Source organism: Panonychus citri, unplaced genomic scaffold (assembly GCF_014898815.1).
Source record: "Panonychus citri isolate SS breed McGregor unplaced genomic scaffold, ASM1489881v1 Contig00100, whole genome shotgun sequence".
Taxonomy (NCBI): Eukaryota; Metazoa; Arthropoda; class Arachnida; order Trombidiformes; family Tetranychidae; genus Panonychus; species Panonychus citri.
In genome coordinates, this window is record NW_026515505.1 from 789,632 (window position 1) to 814,304 (window position 24,673).

Here is a 24,673-nt window from a genome sequence, read left to right on the forward strand (position 1 = left end):
TCTAAAAAGTAATCCAAAAAACATGAATAACATGTGGCAAACACATTAATAAACAAAGAAATCCGAGAAAAAGATGAAACAAATTGAAAGCTAAATTAAAAGTGAAATTAATCTTATAATTTTAATGATTCATATGATGATTTGGGTTAGGTTTTTCAAAAAACAAAGTAAATATGTTGTAAGGTTCGACAAAATTTCGACCACCTTGTTTCTCGTGAAGACGAGCTCGTGCCATAATTGATTGGACCTTTTCCAAAAGAGATTCCCAATAGGTGATGTCAACCACACCAGCATCATTGTCCAGTTTTTTAATTTCTATTTGTAAACGGCCAAGTTGCTCAGGTGTTTTACCATCAAGGATTTTGTGTGGCAGCAACGGTTGGATGAATACCTGTTGAAGATGATGACAGGAAAAGTTTTTTCCTGGAGGAGAGGAAGTGGATTGTCACCAAATGGGTTATCATCATTACTGTAACCCATTTTTAACAAGGTAAAAGAAAAAATCACCAAACAAAGAAAAAAAACAGTAATCAAAAAACAAGTGGTTGTTGACTGAAAATGTAAACAAATGAGAAATTTATATGGACCAATCACAGCTGAAATTTGAAATAAAAAAGCTAAATATTTATGATATTTTAACAAAATTTTAACTATTACATCACTCAGTTTATTGCATTAAAACAGTAATGTAGGATCTAAAAAAGCAATAAAACTTTTAAAAATCTATTCATTAGTAAAGAGGTTACTGTGGAGACCATAATTAGATAGCTAACCAATGAATCATAAAAATTGAAAAACTAATTTAACAGATGGTAATCAGTTTGATAAAAAGAAAAAATTACAAGAGATGGAGACACAAGGGCAATAGTTTCAAGTTAAGTTGAAGATGAAAGAAGGAAGAGAAATAAAGACTAAACAACAATTAGTACTTGCGGAATATTAACTCCTTGATCAGATTAAAGCTACGCAATGATGATGATGGTGATGATTAAACAATCGACACATTCTGAGGAGCTAATGTTTACATAATCAAGTTAAATTGTAAACAAAAAACAAAGATTTATCAATTGACATTCAAGTGAATGTCGTTAGATTAAAAAACAACAATCAGCGGAGTCACTAATTTAAATTGCTTTTCACCTTTAACAATCTTATTGATTATTTGTGGACTAATTTACAAATGTATTAATATATGAATTAGATTATAATTCGTTGATGAACAATTAGATGGACAAGTCAATTGTGTTGATTGTTTGCATCGACAATCATTGGTTAATTTCTAGGAATGGGCGAGGTTTTGTTTTCCATTTGTTAATTGCTTGTTCTCATCCTCATCACCAAACCCATTTTCTCACTAAAAAGACTAGTATTTAACCGAAGGGCAAATGAATCTTAAGAAAACAGAATTAGAATCAGCTAAGAAATTGACCAGCAAAGGTCACTTTAATTTTCGTTTCAAAACAATCAACACTTTTACTATTAAATTTCTTTGTGAGTTAAATTTCCTTCCAATCTCATTAGTTAATCGAATGAACAAAAAATGAATAATTTTCTCATTTCAGTTCTAATATTGACTTGGAGTGTTTTGTTCAATTCAGCTGATCCAATTCTCCGATTTCGACGACAATCATTTGATCCAGTGGCCGTTTCATCCTCTTCTTCTGATAGCAATGGGTCAGGTTCGAGCTTTGGACCATTCGGTATTCCATGGTTCGGACCAATGCCCTTCCATTTACCATTGATGAACATTCCAGCTCCTCCGAATCACGATCAATTAAGACAAAAAGTTAACGATTATATCTCAGGTAAGAGTGGTTTAAACTATCCTTTTCTTAATCATTTCGATAGATTAATCTAATTGTTATTCTTGAATTATAAATTTAACTGATGATTAGATGCGACCAAACAGATTCAATATCAACCCTTGGCCGATCATATTAGTCAACAATCAGCTAATTGTACCACGAGCAAGAATGAAACTGTCGATGTAAATGGAATGAAAATCAACAAAATAACTAAAACTTGTACTTCCAATGGATCAAACTCAATTGTAAGCAATTAGATTTGATCATCTAATCAACGCTTCATGAAGAAGAAATAATTTCCAATCATATGCTAAGACAATTAACCAATTGTGATCATTTCTTTTTCCAGATTACCTCAGTTTCTTCATCCTCTGTACCTGTTTGAACGATAAAAGGCTGACCACGGAATCGGAATCCATCATTTTAATGACTTAATTAACTTAATTTTTCCAAAATTCTAAACTAATTAACTTAATCAAAATAAAGAAAAATTTTGGCAAAGAAAAAAATGAATTAAAACTCCAACAGGTGGCGCTAGTAACTTCGTATTCTAGTTAAATCAAAGTCTTTGGAGACTTGCTGTAAAAAGCATAATAATAAAAAGACAATTAAAATTAACTTGGAATCTAATTAAAGCGTAAACAAGATGAGAAAAATACTTAAACAATAAGTTAATTGCTCATTGTCAACTCCAAACTAAGGTAATATGACAATTTAACTAACGAGCAACAATTTATCATGAAGATAATCAATGAAAAACCAAATCGATTAAAGTAAACAAATTACAATTGAAAATAAGCAATTAATTGTAATGATTGGTTGACGATCACTGGTTGATTAAATGTCTCGAGGCAAAGTAAATTGATTAAAAGATGTGAAAAGTTAATTGTCTTGGCAAAGGAGTTAATCAAATTGTAAGAAACAAATTAAATTGCTCATCCCAAGTTAACTAATTACAGGTTAAATCACTAATTACCGAAAAATTTAAACCTTTCGAAAATTAAAAACAATCATAAGTAAAGAGTTGAAAGGTTGATTGTTACCAGAAAACAAAATCAAAACGCTAACAATTAACAACCATCATCATAATCAAGTTAATCACGGAATCAGTTGTTAACGGGTTATCGTTAACTAATTAACTACAATCAGGATCTTTACAGAAACGATTGACTGAAAAATAATCAAGATAATTACAATTGATTGAAGGTTTCAATTGTGATGATTAAGTTAATAATTAAGGAAGTTAATTGCAAATTAAAACAATTTAAAATAAACGAAACAATCAAATAAACTAATCATTGATTTTTATACATATATGTATAATCATAACTTTTTGTGAAACAATATATTTGAAGCAACTAAATTAAACCAGTTTTATTTTATTTGATTAACTTAAATTGTGTACTAAGACAATTTAATAAGCAACAATTAGTGAATTGAACAAACAAACAAATCTACATGTAATTGTTGATTAAATATCAACAAACACAAAAGTGATGATTAAGTTTCATATTTCTCATGATTCTGAGAAAAACTTTTCTCTAATCATGAAAATTGAGTGTTAATTAAGTTATCTAATTAAGGGTTACAATTAATTGTTCGATGTTTTCGCAACAATTTAGACTTAATTTAGCTCCTAAAGTTTTTGTCTCTTTTACATTGAGACCGAAACTTGAGTTACAACTTTTCATCAACTTCTCATATTTTCATCATCTTAATCATCATCAACAATTAACATTGAATAACCTTTCTCTCACTCTCTCAATTGCAATCAAATTAATTGCTTCTGTCACCATTAATTAGGTTCATTCGTTGTCATCAGTGTTGATATTTAATCATCATTAAAAATTGAGATATGTAATTATAACCATTGATACTTTTTTCAGGGTTGATGACAAAAGACGTTGCAAATTTAATTTAACAATTTAACTGAATCAACTGTTAAACCTTTTAATTATAATTAACATTGAGAATTTTAATTACAGTGAAATTAAAATTCATCAAGAAAAAGCAAAAAGATAAATAAAAACAATGACCACAAAAAGTTTCATCGTTTTGGTCAAAAGTTTTCATCCTAATCCTAATCATCATCAGATGATTTATTAATTCACTCACCTCACTTATATAATATTAATTATCATCTTCTCATCCTGTTTGATTTTCTCATCATCATAATCTAATTGTAACTAACAATTAACTAGTTTTATATTCAAAAGTGTAACAAGTAAAAAAAAGTTATTACGATAATAATGATAATCGAGTCAAGGAAAAAGTTTTCACCAAAGCTAACAAATTAATCTCAGGATTCAGATTGAAACTAATTTATAGAGGATTTAGATTGAGATGGATATTGATTAGAAGGCGATTAATTAATTGATCGTGATGAGGATGATAAATGATTGGACATTTATTCACAAAACTATTCCCCTGACAAACGAATGTAATAAACAAGCAAACAAAATGTTTACTAAATGTGAAGAAGAGGAAAAAAAATATCAAAGGGAAAATGTTTTGTTGTTATTTGTTAAATGAATGATGATTAACGATAATTGTTTAAGATGATAAAAGGATGAGGATGGAGAAGATACAAAAAGTGAACAGGTAAAGATCATTAAGGTTCTAATAATGATTGGAAAAGAACAACGAAAAAGAAACAAAGACAAAGAAGATGAAGTGATAAATCATCTTGTTACCTTTTCGTCCTCAAAGGATACTAATAACATGGGCTCATCGTCATCATCATTATCTTCATCTTCATCTTCATCTTGAACTCATTATACTTTTAGCGATATGATGATGATTATCATCTTCATCTCGATCATCATTTGAAAAGCATCAACCTTAACACAGACACTTAACCAGAATAACAATTAACTGATTCACTAATCTAATTATTATTCAATATTAATCATTACCATTCATAACCAGGTATCTTAATTAAGATTCACCTCAAGTTTATCTAATTGTGATTAACTCATTTCAACTAATCTAATAATATTAATCAATTGAGACTATCAAGTTTTTCCTTCTGTACTTTTTTTTGCTCACCAAAAAATCAAACTTCATGAATTGTTGTTAAATTGTTGCGATGATGATTATGATTACTGATTGCTGTTAATTCTTGGCCAACCATTTGCGTGGTTGGTTAATCATTATCATCATCTTCATATAGCCTGTAGCAATTATAATTAATAACGTTTAAAATTAGTTAACACCAACAATATAAAAAAAAAGTTTTGTTAAAATAAAAAACGAGAATCAAATCGTTTAATCATAAATCATTTTTACTCTGTTGCAATTTAGTTGATTTTTGATTACCTTTGATTGTTTATTATCCAGGGTAATAAAGCTGACTGATTATTAATGTCAAATAAATTGTGATTAACATGAATGAAACATTAACATTGGTTTTTTTTTACTTTAAACAAATCAAATCAATTGGAATCAAAGTTAAACAATTAAAAACCAAGAATATAAATTATCATCTCATTTCTGGTTCTGGTTTTTGGGTTCTTGGTTTTTAATCATCAACAATTAAGTAAACGGGTTAAAGGATGATTAAAATGATGAGACTTTTATTATCATCATCTTCTTCATCATTATGTATTATTATACCTCCCAAATTGCTAATTATTCATCATTAATTGTTAATGATTAACGTTGATTATTAATTTAAATTTGTTGCCTTGAGAAAACAAATAATTATAATTGTAAAGAAAAGGGAAAAAAATTTTCTGTACTTTTTAAATCAATTTAATTTACTTTGATCACAATCAACTTATTTTCACAATTATGTTGATCATTAATTCAATTGATTGTTTGTTGTTAATTACTGTAATTTGAATTGATTTTAACAACATAAACAAAAATTAACCTTAAAATTGATGAGATTTGGGAATCAATTTTTGATTAATGATTTAGTTGATTGTAAATGATTAAATTTAATGATGATGATGAGTAGGTGGTATTATTATTAAAGGTTGGGTGAACCACCACCCATTGATTAGCTGATTAATTACAATTAATTTGCAATAAACAAAAGGAGAGTCAATTTGTTTAATCAACAATTTAAATCTATTAAGTTAATTCCAGTGGGCAGTTAATCAAATTTCATGTTAAACTTTTTCTTGTTAAATTGTTGATAATCAAAAGGTTGTAGTGTTAATTTAAAAATCATAATGATACTAAATGATGTTGATAATTAATTCAGTGATTAACACACAACAACAATAATAACAAACCTAAATTGGCAATGATTTAAGATGATTATCAGATTTTTCTCAGCGTCTAATTAATTAACAATTAACAGAGTAGAATATTCAATTGTCTCACCCATTAAATATGAATAATAATCAAAAAATTAATCAACCAACAAGGGGAACAATTAACGCGCTTCAAGTTGATTAGTTATTACAAATTCAGGTCTCAACAAGAATGAGACTGAAAATGTGAATGAAAATTGATTGTGATTGCAAATAATAATTAACGGGAAATCAAAACAAGATACAAATGATTATAATGATGATTAATTAGATTTGATTGTTAATTAAAATGAAAGAACCTCAGCCAACCAACACAATTAAATGTAATACTAGAAAATACAACAGGCTGTAAATGCGAAAACAAGTCAATGGGAAATTGAAGAGAAGGAAGAAAAAAAAAGTTGCCATTTTTTTATGTTCCTTTGTTTTTCTCAGATTTAAAGATGAGAGAGAGAGGAAGATGAAGATGAAGAAGATGATGATGAAGAAAAGTAAACAATTTAAATGGATTGTTGCTAATTAAAGAGGCTCCCAAGTAAAATTAAAGCCCAAATTATGGGCACCGCGGTTGTAGTTAAATTACCTCTAATAACCCCGAAGGAAAGAGGAAACTCAGAGAGAGAGAGAGAGAGAGAGAGAGATGATGATGATGATGATGATAAGAGACTCCAGGTAAGCAGAGACCAAGGTGAAAAAGATGATAAGATGATGATAATGGTGAAGAGGAAGACAAAAAGGAGGAGCAAAAGTAACACAGTGTAACAAAATCGGGATCATGATGAGCAGGAAAAAGTAACATGGAGAAATGAAGATGAGATGAAGATAAGAAGAGAGAGAGAGAGAGAGGAAAAAGAAAGTGAAACAGATGATGATGATAATGATGATTAATATGATGGTGATAACGATGAGAGAGTGAGGCAAAGATGATGGTCAGTTATCAGTAATTTCAATGTCCAAGTACAATGTTACCTTGACAAAAGTTTCTTGTCTCTCCTTATACTTTTTTTTTATCATTAGACTTACAATTTATTTTAATTGATTAAGTAATTGTTGTAATTGAATTGTAACCAGTTGATTAACCTCTGTTAATTGTTAGTGAATCAGTGAATGAGTGTCTTGTGTGTGGTTCAAATTAACTAACCGGCAAATTTGTAGCTTCAATAGGTTTTGACCAGTGGTCAATAATACAATATAATCATTTCCAAAGTAGTTATTACTTGTTAATCATTAATTTGATAATTTGAAAGATGATGATGATAAATGATTTTGAACAATTAGTTAATTGGTAGTAGAGTTTTTTTCCCTTGCCTCGCTATTTAATATATTTGTATGTTCACAAGCATCATCATGAATATCATCTTGATCCTCATCTTCATTTTCACCATCAACCTGAATTTAAATCATCTGATTATTATTATTATTATTTAGATTTTATGTTAATCAAGATAAACTAACTAACAATATATTAACTTTAACAATCAAGGTGAGATGTTTTTTTAATATTATCTCAAAGTTTCAGGATTATTTGAACAAAATCTTAAGCATCATCATCATCTTGCTCATCCTTTTTTTTCATCCTCATCATTTCAGCTCATTTTTATTCACTGTAAGGAAAAAAATCTAACATGAAAATAAATTGACTAAAAGTCACAAAATGATGAAGAGGAAATCATCAATTGTTTGTCTTCATCATCACATCTTATTCATCCTCATCATTCACATCATCATAATCGTCATCATCTTCAATTTATATTTAAAATGAATCAATTTAAATTGACAATAAGATATATTAATAGTTTCAAATGATTCAATTCAGAAATTCAGATGAAAAATAAATCAAAGTTTCAATGATCAAATGATGAGGATGAAGATGAAGATGAAGATGAAGATGAAGATGAGGATGAGGATGAGGATGAGGATGAGGATGAGGATGAGGATGAGGATGACCAGTGTTTCGTATGAAAATGATTTAGATTCACTTAGGATCTGAAACAAAAGTAATTGAAAAGTTGACATTATTATTGAAATTGACTTTGACTGATGATGATTATCATCTTAAACTGTTACCTCTTAGCATCCTCATCACTTCATCATCATTTTTCATCATCTTCACTCTTAATGGACTCTCAACTTAAACATTATGTCAACACTCAAATTCAATCAGTTGAAAAGTTAATTTAGTTACGAGAAAATTATGAATCTGGAAACAATTTAAATCTATTAAAAGATTTACAATAAATTATTTACGATGAGAAAACAGTTTTAGTTTTTTCAATTGTTTTAATTATCATCATCATGATGATCAAGTATCGATAATCAATCAAATGATTTAATCAAAGGGTATCAATTAACGTAATCAAGTTAATTAATCGTTTCTAATGGTTACTATTAACTTGACCGCTCCTTTTTTACCATTTGAATGATGATCATCAGGATGATTAGTTAAATTATCCCAACAATTAAATAGAAATCAAAGTTAATGATTAACTTACAATTGGATTTGTTAAAAAAATCAAGGTGAGGTTCAAATGATTAACAATTTTTTTCACCTTTAATTGTTACAATTAGTCTAGAGAATATTTTTCAATACAATCAATTCAATCATTACAATTAATAAATTGGTTCTATTGGTGATCTATTGATTGTTATGATATTTTTAATGTTAATTGTTTGCTGATTGTTATTAATGGAAAACAAAAATAAATATTAAATTAGTTTCATTTGATTGTGATCACGTAAATAAAGATATGATTAACTAAATCATCTGGCAATTTGTTTTTTCATCATTACTATTAATTGTATCGTAAATGTTATTGTTATGATTAAGTTAATTGTCATCGATGAAAATATCAAAGATGTGACTTTAGTTACTATTAGTTAATTGATTGTCCAATTTATTTTATACTCTTAATTGTTTACTTATAAACTGATTACCATTGACGTAATACTAAATTATGAATATTCATTTTGCGATTAAAATTAAATTGATTAGTTTTCTTATCAACAATTTAACATTCACTCTCAAAATTCATCAATTAAAGTTAATTGTTGTTGGGAAATATTTTTTCACTAATTCCTTGGATATGATAAATTGTTATTAGATCAACAAAGTGAACAAAACATGAACACAATTAAATAATCGGCTTAAATTAATTGTTGTTGTTTTATAAAAACCTGACTTATCTATGATCAATTGAATTATGGAAGTTAATTGTTTGAGGTTACTATTAATAGATTGCTGGGTGAGAATTTAAATTTTTTTAATCCACAATTAAGTATATAAGAGTGAGAGTTAAATTGTTTCAAGTTAATTTGGTTAGCTGAGGTTTCGGTGGTAAGATAATTGTTATATTGTTTTGCTCGAGTGTTAATCTAGTCATTATTTGGTGTTAATTGTGATTGTTGATTAATTGTTGAATTGTAATTCTTTATCATGGTTAATTGTTCAAAGTTTTTCTTTTTGATGACAATTTACGCAAGTTACGCCATTTTGTTGGCTCAAAGTGAAGATCAGTCAAGACGTTTAGAGCGATCTTTGAATCGACGAGGTGACCTTGTTGATCGTCGGGAGCGATTTAGTGATGATCATCGAGTGGGAGATAAACTTAGATTATCATCATCATTAGAAAGTGACACTAGTGTTAATCAACGATTAAGAGAGGATCGTCTTCGAGTTGATGAATTAAGTCGAGATGTAGATCGACGATTAGAAAGTGAATCAGTGAACCGTCGAGTTGAAGAAAATCGTATTCGAGATGAGCGTTTAGATCGTTATGAAAGAACCGAAGAGGAAGATAATCGAAGAGATCGAAGTGATCGACGAGTTGAAGATCGAAGTGAAAGGTCAAATGATCGAGTAGAATTACGGAGAGAAGAAAATCGTCGAACTGTTGATGATCGTGTTCGAGAAATTTCACCAGAGCAAAGGAGAGAAGTTCAAGTTCGAGATGAGGTTAGAACTACTGATCGGGTTCAAGATCGAATTGACTCTCGACGTGAAGAGGAACGAATCAGAAGTGACCGAACAATTGATCGACAAAATAAACGAGAAGAGGTCAACCCTATGGACGAAAGACGGAGGTCAAATGACGGAGAAGATCAAGTTGAACGAAGATCAATCGAAATTGAAACCAGTAAGTTGATACGACGATCGAGGGACAATCGATCAGAGGATAAACAATCAGATGAGAAAACAATTAATCCACCAAGTGAATCACAACAATTAACCAACATTTTAGGTCAATTGGTTGGTTTAATTGTCTCAATCGTTTTGATTAACAGTCCAACCAAAGGTGGTTATGTTAGTAAAGTGAAACAATTATTCACAATTAACGAGGTAACAATTTAATTGACTAATTGAACACAAAATCAAAATTAATTTCTTTTCCTTTTAATTATTGACAACGATTGTTAATTGATTATTTTTTCCCTTATACCAAAATCTATAAGTAAATTGTAATTTAATTGTGTTTATTTTCTTTTAACTTGATTAACTTCACTATAATTAACCAATTGTGTCCATGTATGATTTTCATTATTTAGTTAATTAGTTAATAAAATCTGACATTTCATTCACTAAGCACAATCAATGAGTTTTTTTATACTTTTTCATTTTTGATTGTAAAGGTTAATCAACTAATCATATTAGTTAATATGGTTGAAGATGTTAATTGTTACATATTAAATAGATTTAGATATTTGATTTGATTACTTACTTACTTAGAGAATCGATGATTTAATTTATTTGAGTTGATCAAAAGTCCATTAGGAAAGGTTATCGGTAATTGTTGATAATTTGTTGATTATGATGATTTAGTGATTAAATTAACCATTGGTGCGATTCAATTGATTATTAAATAAAGTTAATGATGATGATAATGGTGATAATAATAATAGTGATAATTGTTTAACCATTTAAATTTTTCATTTGTAACCAATTTTCTTGATTGTTTAAGTTTTGTTTGTCTTGATTTAATTGTTGTTTTGTTGTACCTACTATTGCAATTAAGTTAATTATTGAAGCTATTAAAAGTTGCTGACAAAAAGTCAATCAACTGATGATCATCTTCATCTTCATCCTTGTCTCCCTTTTTTTCTTGCTGGTGATGAGATTACAATTGTAAATCATTTGTATTCAATTGTTAATTTCATTAAGATTTTGTTTCGTGTGTGTGTAATTGTTGTTTCAAATTGTCATCAATTTGTCATTGTCAACCTTTAATTAGATGAAGTAAATCGGTTGATTGGAAAAGCAGAAAAACTTGTTAGTGTTGTGTTGATTACCACCAATGTTAAATGATCATCATTATCAATAGGATCAGTATCAGGATCAATTTCTGGAATTAGGGTGAAGTACATGGTGATTTAATTGTGATTGAGCATTTAAAGAATTAAGAAGAGGATAAGAAGAAGAAGAAGATAAAAGATGAAATTTGAGATGTCATTTGATTCTTTTGTTTTGTCATCCCAATCATGTCTTTTTCTTTGATGATGATTAAAAACACATCCAGAATAACAATCAATTTAAATGATCTTTTGTGTATGTTTGATATATATAATATAAATGGACAAGGTTTAAGGGTCAATTGTTTCTTTGATTGAGTAAACTTTGGATCCGGTCAATTGGGTGGCTTGTTGAATTCACATATTGTGTAAAAACAGGTTAATGTTGATTCATCACCATCAGAAGATGGGGTAGGAAATAGGAAGATATATCATCATGAATCTAAAAGAGAAGAGAGAAAAGAGAGAAAAAGTTATCATGAGTTGACTGATAAATTAACTTTACATTTACTATTACAGAGGAAAGGACATTGAAGTGAATGAATGTTGTTACTTGTTTTTGGTGGCATCTCATTGACAAAGAGTCTGGTTGATTTATATTAAAGAGAGAGGAGGTGGAAGAAGATGAAGAAAACAAAAAGGATGATAAAGAGAAAGAGAAAAAGATAAATATGAGAGGATGAAGAGAAAAAGAGAGAGAGAGAGAGAGAATAGGAAGTTAGTTGAATAATTCATGATACCAATGGGATTGAATAGTATCATCACATTGGAATCAATTAACTTTCCATTAACCATCTTTTTTTTTGCTTCTCCATTTTCATCTTCATCGCTATAGTAGTCATCATCATTATCATCATTTTCTTTTAGATCAACCATATTTATTGTTTACCTTATTCTTATCCAATCTTATATAGAAAGAAGAAGATGTTGGTGATGATGAAGAGGAAGAAGAAGAAGAAGAAGACGAGGAAGAGGAAAGACTTTGCTTTGTCACTTTTATCTTTCTTTCTCTCTATCGGTGTATAATAATAGTGTTAGTTATTTACTTCATCTTCTTCCTTCGTAAGACATAAACATCATCGAAATATCTTTTTCTTTTGAATTAAACATTCTCTTTTTTCTATCATTCCTTTTCACAAGTGAGAGAACAAATGAAGAAGAGATGAAAAGAGAGAAGTAAACGTTTTATGTCATCACTATCTTCCAAAATGATGATAATAAATTGAAATCATTTTAAAGAACCAATCTTGAACTAAAAAGAAGACAAGATGAAGGAGCAACACACCATCCAAAAGAGGTTTACCAAGTGAGATGTGACTTTCTTTTCCCATCATTTGACAAAATCATCATCACCATCATTATCCCCATTAACACCATTATCATCCCATCAAAGGGTAAAACCAACACACACATAGAGGAAAAAGTGAACAGGGAGAAAAAGATAAACCAAATTCACCAGTAGACTCAAAGAATCACCACCACCATTACCACTATTTACACCACCATCACACCGAAAGAAAATCAACCCAAATGATCTAAACACATACAAATATAATGAGGAGAAAAAGGAAAAGTACAGAAAAATCATTTCAAAGAGGAAAACAAGATTAACATAAACAATAAAAAAAAATGGCGAAGGATCAAAAAAGGATAAGCGACCTTCAAATGCCAAGGAAACAAAAAAAAATGATTAATCAATCTCGATGAAAACACTTACCAAAAGAACGAGTCTCGTAATAAACAGAGACGACAGATGGATAGTAAAACATTTTAATCCAAGTGCCAATTGGAAAGAATAAATAAATAAATAAAAACAAACAGATTAATTAACTAAGATTAATTAAAAAGGATTAAAATGAAAACAAAGATTATCAAAGTAAAAATAATTTTAGAATAGAAAAAAAGAAACTATAAATTCCAACAGGTGGCGCTACTGATGAGGAATTTTGATTCAATTGAATTATGTTAACAACCTGTTCATTTGTGATATTTAGTTGATTGTTTGTTTCTTGAATAACTATTATTACCTAACTAAGGTTGTCAATTGTTGATAATTAAATTAACATCAGGTAAACTAATGGTTTCAAGTGTGTGTACTTATCTTTTTGTTTCCCGTACGTTGGTTTTTAGCAGCAAAAATTTACTGTTTACTAATGATCTGTATTAAGTATAATTATCACATGTACAAGATTATTACGTAGTAACAGTTTCTTTTTTTTTTGTTTTCTTTTTGTATCTCCTTCTTTTTTGTATTATTATTACAATATTAGAAAAAGAAGAAGATAAATGAATACATATAAATATTCAATTTAATTAGTTTAATCCATGTTTAAATTTCTATTCTCTTTCAACAGTTACCTTGGTAAGAAGATGATGGAAGAAAAAAAAAATGGAAGCGACATTTTCATGGCTCACTGATTGGTTATGTTTTCTTTTTCTTCATTTCTTCTCTCATTTCTCTTATGCTTTTTTTCTGATATTCTTTTTACTTTTCTTCTCTAGTGCAATGTGAACAGCCAGGATGACGATGATGATGATGATGATGATGATGATGAGGGTATTAATGACAATAACAACACTTGGATATTCCGACAATTATACTACCGCCGATGAGAAATATCAATGATGATGAAGAGGAGGAGGAAAAAGATGAGAGTAAAGATACTAAGTGAAACAAGAAAGACGAAAACTCATATAATATAAAGTGGATATAATATGAAGTTTTTAACAATAAAATGGTTTTACTCAATGAAGCAAAGCTAAAAACAGTAAACTTTTTACAACTAAAGAAGGAGAAAAGCATGATGATGGTTTACAAACGGTTGATGGTAAAATAAAAATGGTTACAAATATAAAAATTGGTAAGAAAAAAATAGACCAACACATAAATATCTATACTTTCGGAAGAAACCAAAAGAAAAAGGAAAAGGAAAGAGTAACATGGAATCAAGGAAAGAGAATCATGATCACCATCACCAACCAAAGGAGGAGAATCAATGGAATATAAGGAACAAGGATAAAAAAAGCTTCTTTCCAATGTAAATCCAATGTGGTTAAAGACAAGGAAAGGATGAAGATAGAAAAAGAGACAAGAGAGAAAAAGATAAAATTGGAAACAAAAGAGAACCAACAAAATGATAATGATGTTCATCATCATCATCATCAACATAAAAGATAGAAAGGTAATAGTAAACACCAAACACATTCGTACACTGAAGAGAAAGAGATAAATTCTAAATCTACTACTGATTCTCCTGAGATAATATAAAATGATGATCAGAGGTTAAAGGAAGTTAAATCTGTAAGAGAAGAGAAAAAAAGTTCTAACATTTATCAGCAAGAAACAAGAGAAAAGAAGAAAAAAATAGATGAAGATCGAGTTCTAAAAATTGAATAAACTTCGACTACTATCATTTACCTCGTATGATAATGATTATGATGATAAACATGAGAGAGAGAATCATATACACAATCTCCCGCCCACTTATCTCTTTCTCTCTCTCTCTGTTTACCATTTTGAATCCATAATATTTACTGAGAGATGAAGAGAGTTATCACTCTCTCTCTCTCTCTTCTAACTGTAAAACCAATTTGTATCTAATTCCCATCAGGGTCAATAAATACTTCATTGATCATCTGAACAGAATCAGGAGCAGACACATGATAAGAAAAAAAGTTAACTCCCTTGAAAGAAATTGATATAAAAAATTCTTAGAAGTGAATAGAAAATGTTAATCATTTATATTCATCATTCAATCAGTTAATTGTCAGCGATATTATTATTATGTTACATTTGATAATTTCTATTGACAGATAACCTTTTGTTTATAATCCTGAGGCTTTGATTGTTGATTCATTTCTATTTTGATTAATCAAATCCATTTTCTATTGTTGTTATTTAACAGTTACACTTGATGAAATTCGTGTCTAAATTAATTGTATTTCTCATCTTTTCTCTCTTTCTCTCTCTCTTTCTCCTTTACAGATCTTCCAGAAGATAATTTATCAATTGGTATTAAATAATATTCTCGATCCGATTTGGTGAAATGTTGAGTCTTCATGCTGGTTTTGTGATTCTAGGAGATTGTTAGAGGACAAGAACATGGAAAAAATTGTAAACCATATCAACGTTTACCTGACATTTAACTACATCAACATCAACATCATCAACAACAACAACAATGAAACAAGAGCGTAACAAACAATAATATAAATTGATGTTGTTACTGTTTTCTTGTTATTATTATTGTTGTTATCTTGTTTCAACTGATGCAACTGTGATTACCAGTTAGTCTATAAGATGACGAGAGGAGGAGGATGATGATAAGGGATGAGGATGAAGATTCTGAGAAAGAAAAAAAACCAAAAGGTAAGATGAAATTTAAAGGTACAGAATGAAAACAAAGACATTGATATCAAAGATACTTTCACTATTTCCTGAGAGAATAACTAATATACCTTTTAATTTACTATTTAAACAGGTAAGACAAGATGACAATGAAGTTATTTCTTGTAGAACATTTCGAGACAGAGAAGTTCGAAAGAAAAAGAAAAAGAAAAAATGAAAAAAATAAAGAATCGAGGACAAACTGAATGTTATTCAATGTGAAGTCACTTGAAAATATGTTTACCTTGGATTAAATAGAGTCAATCACTTTTTCGTTGACCAACCAAAAGCCAATAGCAAATAAGAACAACAAATAACAAACAAGTTATTTTCTTATCAAAAAGAAAAGAAAATCGAAAAAAGGAAATTCGAAATTCGAAAGAGAGAGAGAGAGAGAGAGAGAGAGAAAGAGAGACGAAAGAGAACTCACTGGTTCTTTGATACTCTTGACACTCTCTTTTCATCTTCATCTCTCTCATCTCTTAAAGCCATTTAAATTAGATGGACCAGAATCATTGAGGAAAATGTTGATAATATGATTGAAAGAAAGAAAGAAAAATTCTATCTCACCTTCAATTGCATCTCTTTGTCAATAGTTTCAATGTGATTTTCTCTCTGTGTATAAGTTGTTGAAGAAAAGTGCACAAACCGTTGAATCTATTTTCAATTATCCACTTGACACACAGTGAGATCGAGAGAGAAAGAGAGAGAACAAGAAGATAAAAAGAAGATGAAAATAAAAGCAAAGTGAACAAACTTATTTCATCTTCTTTTTTTACTTGACCATCTTCATCTTCATCTGATGCTTATTTCCCATCATCTTCTTACCTTTACCACCTTATTCAATATCCTTTGAGAATCTCTGTCTTTCTCCTCTGTCTCTCTTCTGGTTACCTCTAATTTGGATTGAGGTCAATCCAAAATGATTCCAGAGGTTTGCCACAAACTCAATGACAGCATTTGCTGTCTCTCTCTCTCTCTCTCTCTCTCTCTCTCTCTCTCTCTCTCTCTCTCTCTCTCTCTCTCTCTCTCTCTCTCTCTCTCATTCGCATCCTCATCTTCCCATTTTCCTTATTTTCTGCTCCATCCAATCATCATCATCATTTTAACCTTCACTTATCTTGACTTCTTTTTCCTCTCTTTCTTTTTCTCTCCATCCAACCACCACCTCCACCACCTCCACCACCATCACTACCACCAACATCATCATCATCTTCATCTTATTTCTTTCCTCTTTCTTTGGGCTTCTTCATCATCTTACCTTCTCTGCTTATGCTCACTTTGATTCTCAATTCTTTCTTACAATTCCTTGGACATTTAAGTGGACCAAATATTAAAGGTAATGGTTCCTAACTTTTTTTATTGTTGTTATTGCTTCTCAACTACTATTGCTATTATTACCATTGGATATGCAGTTAGTGTGTCGTAAGTGTGTAGTCTATGTGTAGATCTAAACTCTCATACACGGTTGATGTTTTCATGCCCATTCAATTGCTGTTGTGTTTTTGCTGCTCTTTTCACTTACGATGGTGACATCAACAGTAACTTGAGACAAGTTACTTTACTTTGGCTTCATCTTCAATAAATGTCAACTTTTATTTCACTTTTTCCTCCACCTCACTCACTTTATCTCTCTCTCTCTCTCTCTCTCTCTCTCTCTCTCTCTCTCTCTCTCTCTCTCTCTTTCTCTTGGCGGTGTTGATGTTTCTATGAAAAAATAGAAATAATAGTTTCCTTGCTTAGGCTTTGCTTGGATTGCTTATATTTCCTCTTCCTTCTTGTCCTTTTCTCTCTCTTTCTCTCTCTCTCTCTCTGTTATTGTCCAGTCTCTTGAATGGTGTGTTGTTGTTGATATTTCCACCTCCCACCTTCCTCCTTCTCTATGGTTCACCTAATCTATTGAACCTTATTTTTATTTCTATTTTATCTTAAGGCTCTTTTTAAATGGTTCACTCTTTTGGCTTATCTTTGCTCGGGCAACCAAGTTTAACAATTGACATAGACTCACATATTACACTCGAGGGAGAGAGTGGGAGGTTAAAGGTAAAGGTTAAGAAATTGTCAGGATAGATTAGGAGGAGAATAAGGATGCGGAGGTGGAGGAGGTGATGGAGATGGAAAAGCAGGAAGTAGAAAAAGATGATGAGAGGAACATCTTTTATTTTGACATCTCTCTCTCTCTCTCTCTCTCTCTCTCTCTCTCTCTCTCTCTCTCTCTCTCTTCTCTCTCTCTCTCTGTTATTGTCCAGTCTCTTGAATGGTGTGTTGTTGTTGATATTTCCACCTCCCACCTTCCTCCTTCTCTATGGTTCACCTAATCTATTGAACCTTATTTTTATTTCTATTTTATCTTAAGGCTCTTTTTAAATGGTTCACTCTTTTGGCTTATCTTTGCTCGGGCAACCAAGTTTAACAATTGACATAGACTCACATATTACACTCGAGGGAGAGAGTGGGAGGTTAAAGGTAAAGGTTAAGAAATTGTCAGGATAGATTAGGAGGAGAATAAGGATGCGGAGGTGGAGGAGGTGATGGAGATGGAAAAGCAGGAAGTAGAAAAAGATGATGAGAGGAACATCTTTTATTTTGACATCTCTCTCTCTCTCTCTCTCTCTCTCTCTCTCTCTCTCTCTCTCTCACTCTCACTTGTTCTCCATTTTCTCATCTTTGTTTTTCATCCTCATCTTTTTTCAACACAATTTTTTGTTCGACTTGTGTAATTTTCCTCTTACATTGTATTCATTTGATTATTACCATGTTGTTGATCTGATCAACGCTTCAAGATTAACTGATATCAAATTTTTGTGACCTATGGTTGAGTATTAAATTGTTAACAATTTAATGTACAAAGAAATGAGAAAAATATTTAAACAATTTTTCAATGGATAACAATTTACGATAACAACAGAGATAAACAGTTAATACTTAAATCAACAAGATTAACAAATCTAATAATCTTTAATCAGGCATAACAAATAAGTGTTAATCCACTTGCAATTTAAATCAATTATTACGTGAAAATCAAATGAATGAATGATAACCAAAGTAAAGATGATCAACAATTAACATGATCGATTGAATAAAATTTATTGAATCAAAAGGATAAATTTGATCAATAACAACAAATGATTGAATAAATAAACAATAATAATGAAACAAACTGTAACAACAATCAACTAATTTGACAATAAATCATCAAACAATCAAAAGCAATTGAATAAGTATATTAAAAAGAAAGCAGAAAATTTTTCTTCCCCATATGATTAAAGGATGAGTTTATCATCTATATTATCACCATTATGATAATTATGATGATGACAATTATCATTATCATCGAAATCATCAAGAGTGTATGGAGGGCATATTAAAGGAGGAGGGAGTGGGATAAACAGCAGCAGTAACAGCGGGGTGGGTAATATGAAAGTGGGTGAAAATACAAAAGCCATTGACAAAAAAAAAGTCCATGTGAGTGTGATAATAAGATAACATATAAAGCCAATGTATTTATACATATTGTGTCAAGTATAATGTATCCAATGGTTGACCTTAAGTCCATAGTCACTTTAACACGGGTCAATGGGCTTTTTCATGTGAGAAAGGGCCGAGTGAGAGAGAGAGAGATGAAGATGGAGGGAGAAAGGAGAGCAGGGTGAGGATATATTATATATATAATTTAATTCAATCGGCTAAATAATGATAATCATTGATGATGATAATCCGATGTGGATAATAACTGAATCTAAACATACACACTTTTCACTTATGATATATATTGATCTTAATGGATGATGATGATGATAATAATATAGTCTATACAATGGGTGAATAGGATTAGTTAGAGGGAAAAGATGTAAAAAAAGTCTACACAAAAAGATGAGGATAAAAAGTTTTACTGATGAGGAGAAAGTTTTAGGTCACGGATCGAGATTTTTTTTTTCGGCTTCGAACTTTTTTCTCTCTCTTTCTCTTTCTTTGTATTTGAATTATTTGTGCTTCTTTTTGATTAGGATGATTAGATGATGATGATGATGATGGAAACATTTGACTGGTTAAGTTGTGTATAATTTAGTTAATCATAGTTGATTTAGTTTGATTTGATTACGATTGTAAATATTGGTGACACTTTCATTTTGTTTGTTCATTCAACTTATCATTTGATTTGCTTTTTAATACTATTGCCCTTTGATTGATTTACCTTTTTATTTTTATACTTGCAATGGACATTAGGGATGATAATGATGACGAGTGAGTAGAGATGAGGATGATAATGATGATAAATATTGAAGATTATAAATAAAAATGATTATAATACTTGGGAGTTTAGTTAATCCTTTATACAGAATCACTGGTTATCATTGATAACACAAAAGCTTTTCAATGTAGCAATTTAATTTGATTGTTATCATAAACGAGTAACCATTCATTTAGTTTTCCTCATTAATCATAAATGCTAATCACCAAGTGATCACAATTTAATTTCAATTGTTAATTGTTGAAACATTTTCTACTTTCTTTTTCATTGGAAACTTTTTTTCTTCACCTTTACCTTTACCTTTAACCTTCAAACTGGAAAACAAAACTTTTCTGTCTATGTTTGTGTTACTTTTACCCTCAGGGTGAATACCTATTAGTATGATAATTATCATTTAACAATTGATTAACAATTTAACTTTAAGGTATAATAATGATAACCAATATTACCTTTGATTTGCTAATTCACCTTTTTTTTGTTTTGTTTTCTAAATCAAGTTAATCACCAATGATTAGAGTCTATGATACATTATAATTAACTTTGCTCTTCCAAAGGTTAATAAGTAGCTTCTAATACCTAATTTAACCAGAAAGATGATGATGATAATCATCATGATCATCTTAGCACCATCAATGAAATATTATCATCATAATCATTATCATTACCGTGATTATAAAACATCATATTATTATTATTACAATTAGCTTAATGATAATCAGTAAATGAATGGAGGTTAAAAGCTTAAACCTTTAGACCAAAGGAGTGGTTTTAATATGATCAAAAATATCTGGTGATTAACTTAAATTGTTAACCTGTTTCCCGATTAATTGTTGTTCATTTAAAACTAATATTATCAGAGATTAGATTTGATGCTAATCTTAATCTTAAATCAAAGATTATCATCATAATGATGATCAATATGCGAGAAACAAAAAGGTAAACAAATGAAACATGAAGAAAAGTGATTCCATTGAATTTATCATCTCTTTCTCATCATTATCATCATCTTGTCATCACATTTATCTTCAATCTCTCTCTCTCTCTCTCATATCGACAACGTGCTTCTTGTAACAACTTAAGAATTTATACAAATAGAAGAGATTTTTTTTCTTCTTCTTCTATTCTAAACAACTTTTTGATCGATCCACTTCGATCGAACCACCTTCCACTTTTTCTTCTTCTTCCTCCTGCTCCTTCTCATCTTCTTCTTCATCTTCTTGTCATCATTTTCAATATTATTTACTAAGTGATGCGAGAAAAATGTTCTAACAGATTCTCGATACTCGATATTTTATCAATCGTTTTTTCCCTTCACATGGTAACTGTTGGTTGGTTGGTTGTTGTTGTTTATACATTAACACAACAACCACTCAAATTTTCATCATCATTCCCACTCTTCCACCGCCATCATCATCATTTTCATCCTTTTCCTCCTCCTTTAATCTTGTATGTAAGCTCTTGTGGGCATAGTTTATGGTGAAAGGTGGGAAAAGGATGATGAAGAAAGAGAGGAAAAAAAACTCATGAAGAAAAAAAAACTTTTTCGATTGCAAACTAATGCCCCATGTTGTTTATCATGAACAATTGAGGATATGCTTTGATGAACATTGGTTTTAGCATGAAAACTATTGTTATTTGTAAACAAAACCTCATGTATTAATACATATATAGTAAATTCAGTAAATCTAAATGATTCTGAGTTTCCACCAACCATGGAAAAGTAATAAAAGTAATAATAATAATAAGAGTAAAAAAAAAGTTCTGTCTCATTCTCATTGAATCTCATTTAGTAGAAACACTTGAACCAATCAAAGATTGAAAATATCTTCATGTAATATATATTAAAGGAGGAAATATTTTTACTCATCATCATTATCAAGATGATGAGGATGAAAGTTCATCATTTCAAGTTAAGGTTGATGGTGGGTTTATAATGTGAACAGGGAACCCAAATGTTAATCCTGGTTGATTTCATGGATTCACTGGAATGCCAGGAATCTAATATACACTCATACTCATCAAGTTTATCATGTTATCTATAAGGGTGGAAGTAAGTAAGTGATGATGATGATGATGACAAAATATGCTCACTAATATATAGAAGGAGAAAAAAATGTTCCAATAAAAATGTTCAATGGAAATCATATATATTTATGTTCATATTCTGGTCTCATGAGTTTTCTTTGGGTGGAAAATAATTCTGGATTCCAACTCTGAACAAACTTAACTGATCATCATCATCACAGGCAATTGAATGTTACTTTGAAAGAAGATGATGATGATGATGATGATGATAATAGTGATGATGAAAACATTGAAAGATATTATCTCTTAACTATCTCCAGAACTTTTAAGAAAATAAGAAAAAAAATCTCTTTCATGATAACAATCATTTCCATTTTTATTTTTCAGCGAAATTATCACAAACTCTGATTTATGATAAAAGATAATGATGATTAATATCATCATTATACTCATGATAAGTCACATTTTTGAATATCATGATAATCATCATGATGATAGATTCAAGTTGAAATCAAATATATTATTAAGATTGAAGAAACAAAAAAAATCTCATATCATTATTTTCATATTTTCATGGATACTCTTATATTGTATTATATTTGTTATATTATCGTGGAGAAGTAAAAAAAAATGCTAGCATTCAGTGAGTATACACTTAGATGATGATGATAATAATAATAAAGTGTAACTCACTCGGGAAACAAGTAATATTATCAGAGATAAAGTATTATCATCATTATTTGAATAAGAAGCTAAAAACAAGACAAAAACTAATACGATCATACCCTTTGCATACCCTCTTGCATATGTAAAAATATATTGAGTATTTACATTGGTAACAATGAATATCCTCTAACTAGACATGTGTAGGTATCAATATGAGTGAAGAGGATAGTGTATGTATGATGAATACCCTTCTTTTTGTTTGAAATGTTCAAGATGAAGAGGGTATGCAAATAGTTGTAGAAGAAGATAAAATCTCAATATATTAATATACTTTCTATTTACAATTCTTATAACAAGAATGTGATTTTTCTCCAATTTTTTTCTTTCTTCAATTCTTTTTGTCATTAAGTCTCTTAATACTCTCTCTCTCTCTCTCTCTCTCTCTCTCTCTCATCATGATTTTCATGTAACATTTTCCTCAGCAATTCCCATGGAAAAGAAGAAAGAAAAATATGAATTCTCTATAAGAATAAAATGTTAAATTCTTATTCGTGTTTGTGACATTTTCGTCAACAGAATTGACATTAACTATTGTATCTATATCTTCATATTTACATTGATAACATGATACTAAAGGATAACATTGAAAAGGACCTTGAGGTTATTAAGACAAAAATGTCACATTAATATGTAAATATATTGAATACCCTCCTGGCTGAGTATGAGATTCTTGATGAAATGAGAAACTTATTATAATCCATGATTGTGTTCATGATATCACAGATTTCAATTGTAATGTTGCTCTCAAATAATCAATAGTTTGTCAGTAACATTCACTATGAATAATTAATAAATTGTTGAGAATGAGTGAGAAAAAAACAAATCATCTTATTGATTAGATAACTTTATCATTAGTTGATGGAGGAAAAAAAAGTTTCAGTTTCATTTGATTGTTGGGTTGATAATAAAAACCTAAATTGGTTAATTAGGTTGGCCAATATTGTTTACTTGGATGTGAATAGATGAGGATGACAAGATGATGATGATGATCATGGTGATGATGATGAGGAAAAAAGGAGGATGAAGATGAAGATGGAGAAAAGTATAAAATGCTTATTGGAGTGTAAATAATAGGCTTTTTTTTTTATGTACCAGTGGAAAAAAAGTCACATGATGAAAAAGAGACTAAGTTAAGCCTCTCGGAATTTTTAGCTTCTTTTTTCATCAATTTCATCATCATCATCTTCTTCATCTTCTCTTGGTTAAAATGAGTCTCAGAAGTGAGTGAGAGAGAGAGAGGGAAGGTAAAGTGAATGTTTTCTTTTCTCCACAAATCTTAACTTCTATGATATTTTTCTTGGCTTCATGTTCACTTATTTCTGGTCTATTTTTTTATTATTGGACAAAGTTGGACATAGAAAAGGCTTTTAAGATGAGAGAGAGAGAGAGAGAGAGAGAGAGAGATGAGGATGATAAGAGGGGATGAACATATGAGATGATGATGGTGAGAAAACATTTTAAAGAGAGAAAAACTTTTCTCTGGAAGATTTTATTTTCTTCGCATCTCTTTTAGGATCAAGTTTTTTCTTCTTCTTTTTCTTTTTCTTCTTCCGCTTTTTATCATCCTCATCCTCATCCTCATCCTCATCATCTTCAATTTGTATTTGTACCTATGTTACATTAACCAAGGTCTTAAGATGAAAACGGTTTCCTTTTTATATTTTTTTCTTCATCATCATTGAAACCAAAAAATTTCAACTTCCTTTCATATTGTGTAAAACTTTGATTGTTATTATTATTTGGTTGTTGTTGTTGGTTATTTATCTGGTTTTTTACTTTTACTGTTTCATCATGAAACAGATTCAGGTGAACATTGAACTTTATCCAATCCAATTCCATGATAAAAGTTGAATTTCACTGATAAAAATCAAATGAAATTATCAATTCCAACCGATTGATCATCTCATATGAATATAAATCATGATTGATTCTA

General features: G+C 29.8%; 2 protein-coding genes and 2 long non-coding RNA genes across 12 annotated transcripts; 3 read left to right on the forward strand and 1 right to left on the reverse strand.

Moving 5' to 3' along the window:
• Positions 1-95: 95 nt before the first annotated feature.
• On the reverse strand, positions 96-13,366 carry LOC128388619 (uncharacterized). 2 transcript variants are annotated; one of them, XR_008325295.1, is made up of 4 exons: positions 13,068-13,366; positions 12,636-12,885; positions 10,783-11,792; positions 96-469 (listed from the first exon to the last, which is right to left on the reverse strand). It is a non-coding gene; the product is annotated as an uncharacterized LOC128388619 (long non-coding RNA). The 2 variants fall into 2 exon arrangements; XR_008325296.1 differs by having other exon boundaries at positions 97-469; positions 10,787-11,792.
• LOC128388613 (uncharacterized) lies at positions 1,308-2,423 on the forward strand. The gene is made up of 4 exons (XM_053348046.1): positions 1,308-1,491; positions 1,563-1,805; positions 1,896-2,050; positions 2,155-2,423. The coding sequence occupies exons 1-4, from the start codon at positions 1,386-1,388 to the stop codon at positions 2,188-2,190; spliced, it is 540 nt and encodes a 179-aa protein (XP_053204021.1). The 5' UTR covers positions 1,308-1,385; the 3' UTR covers positions 2,191-2,423.
• LOC128388603 (uncharacterized) lies at positions 8,699-10,654 on the forward strand. The gene has a single exon (XM_053348032.1). It carries the CDS (start codon positions 9,501-9,503, stop codon positions 10,413-10,415), a length of 915 nt encoding a protein of 304 aa, XP_053204007.1. The 5' UTR covers positions 8,699-9,500; the 3' UTR covers positions 10,416-10,654.
• LOC128388624 (uncharacterized) lies at positions 13,294-17,953 on the forward strand. Of its 8 annotated transcripts, XR_008325308.1 has the most exons (5): positions 13,329-13,464; positions 13,705-14,532; positions 15,336-15,719; positions 17,060-17,076; positions 17,671-17,953. It is a non-coding gene; the product is annotated as an uncharacterized LOC128388624 (long non-coding RNA). The 8 variants fall into 8 exon arrangements; XR_008325305.1 differs by having other exon boundaries at positions 15,336-17,076; XR_008325304.1 differs by having other exon boundaries at positions 15,336-15,737; positions 15,832-17,953.
• Positions 17,954-24,673: the final 6,720 nt, after the last annotated feature.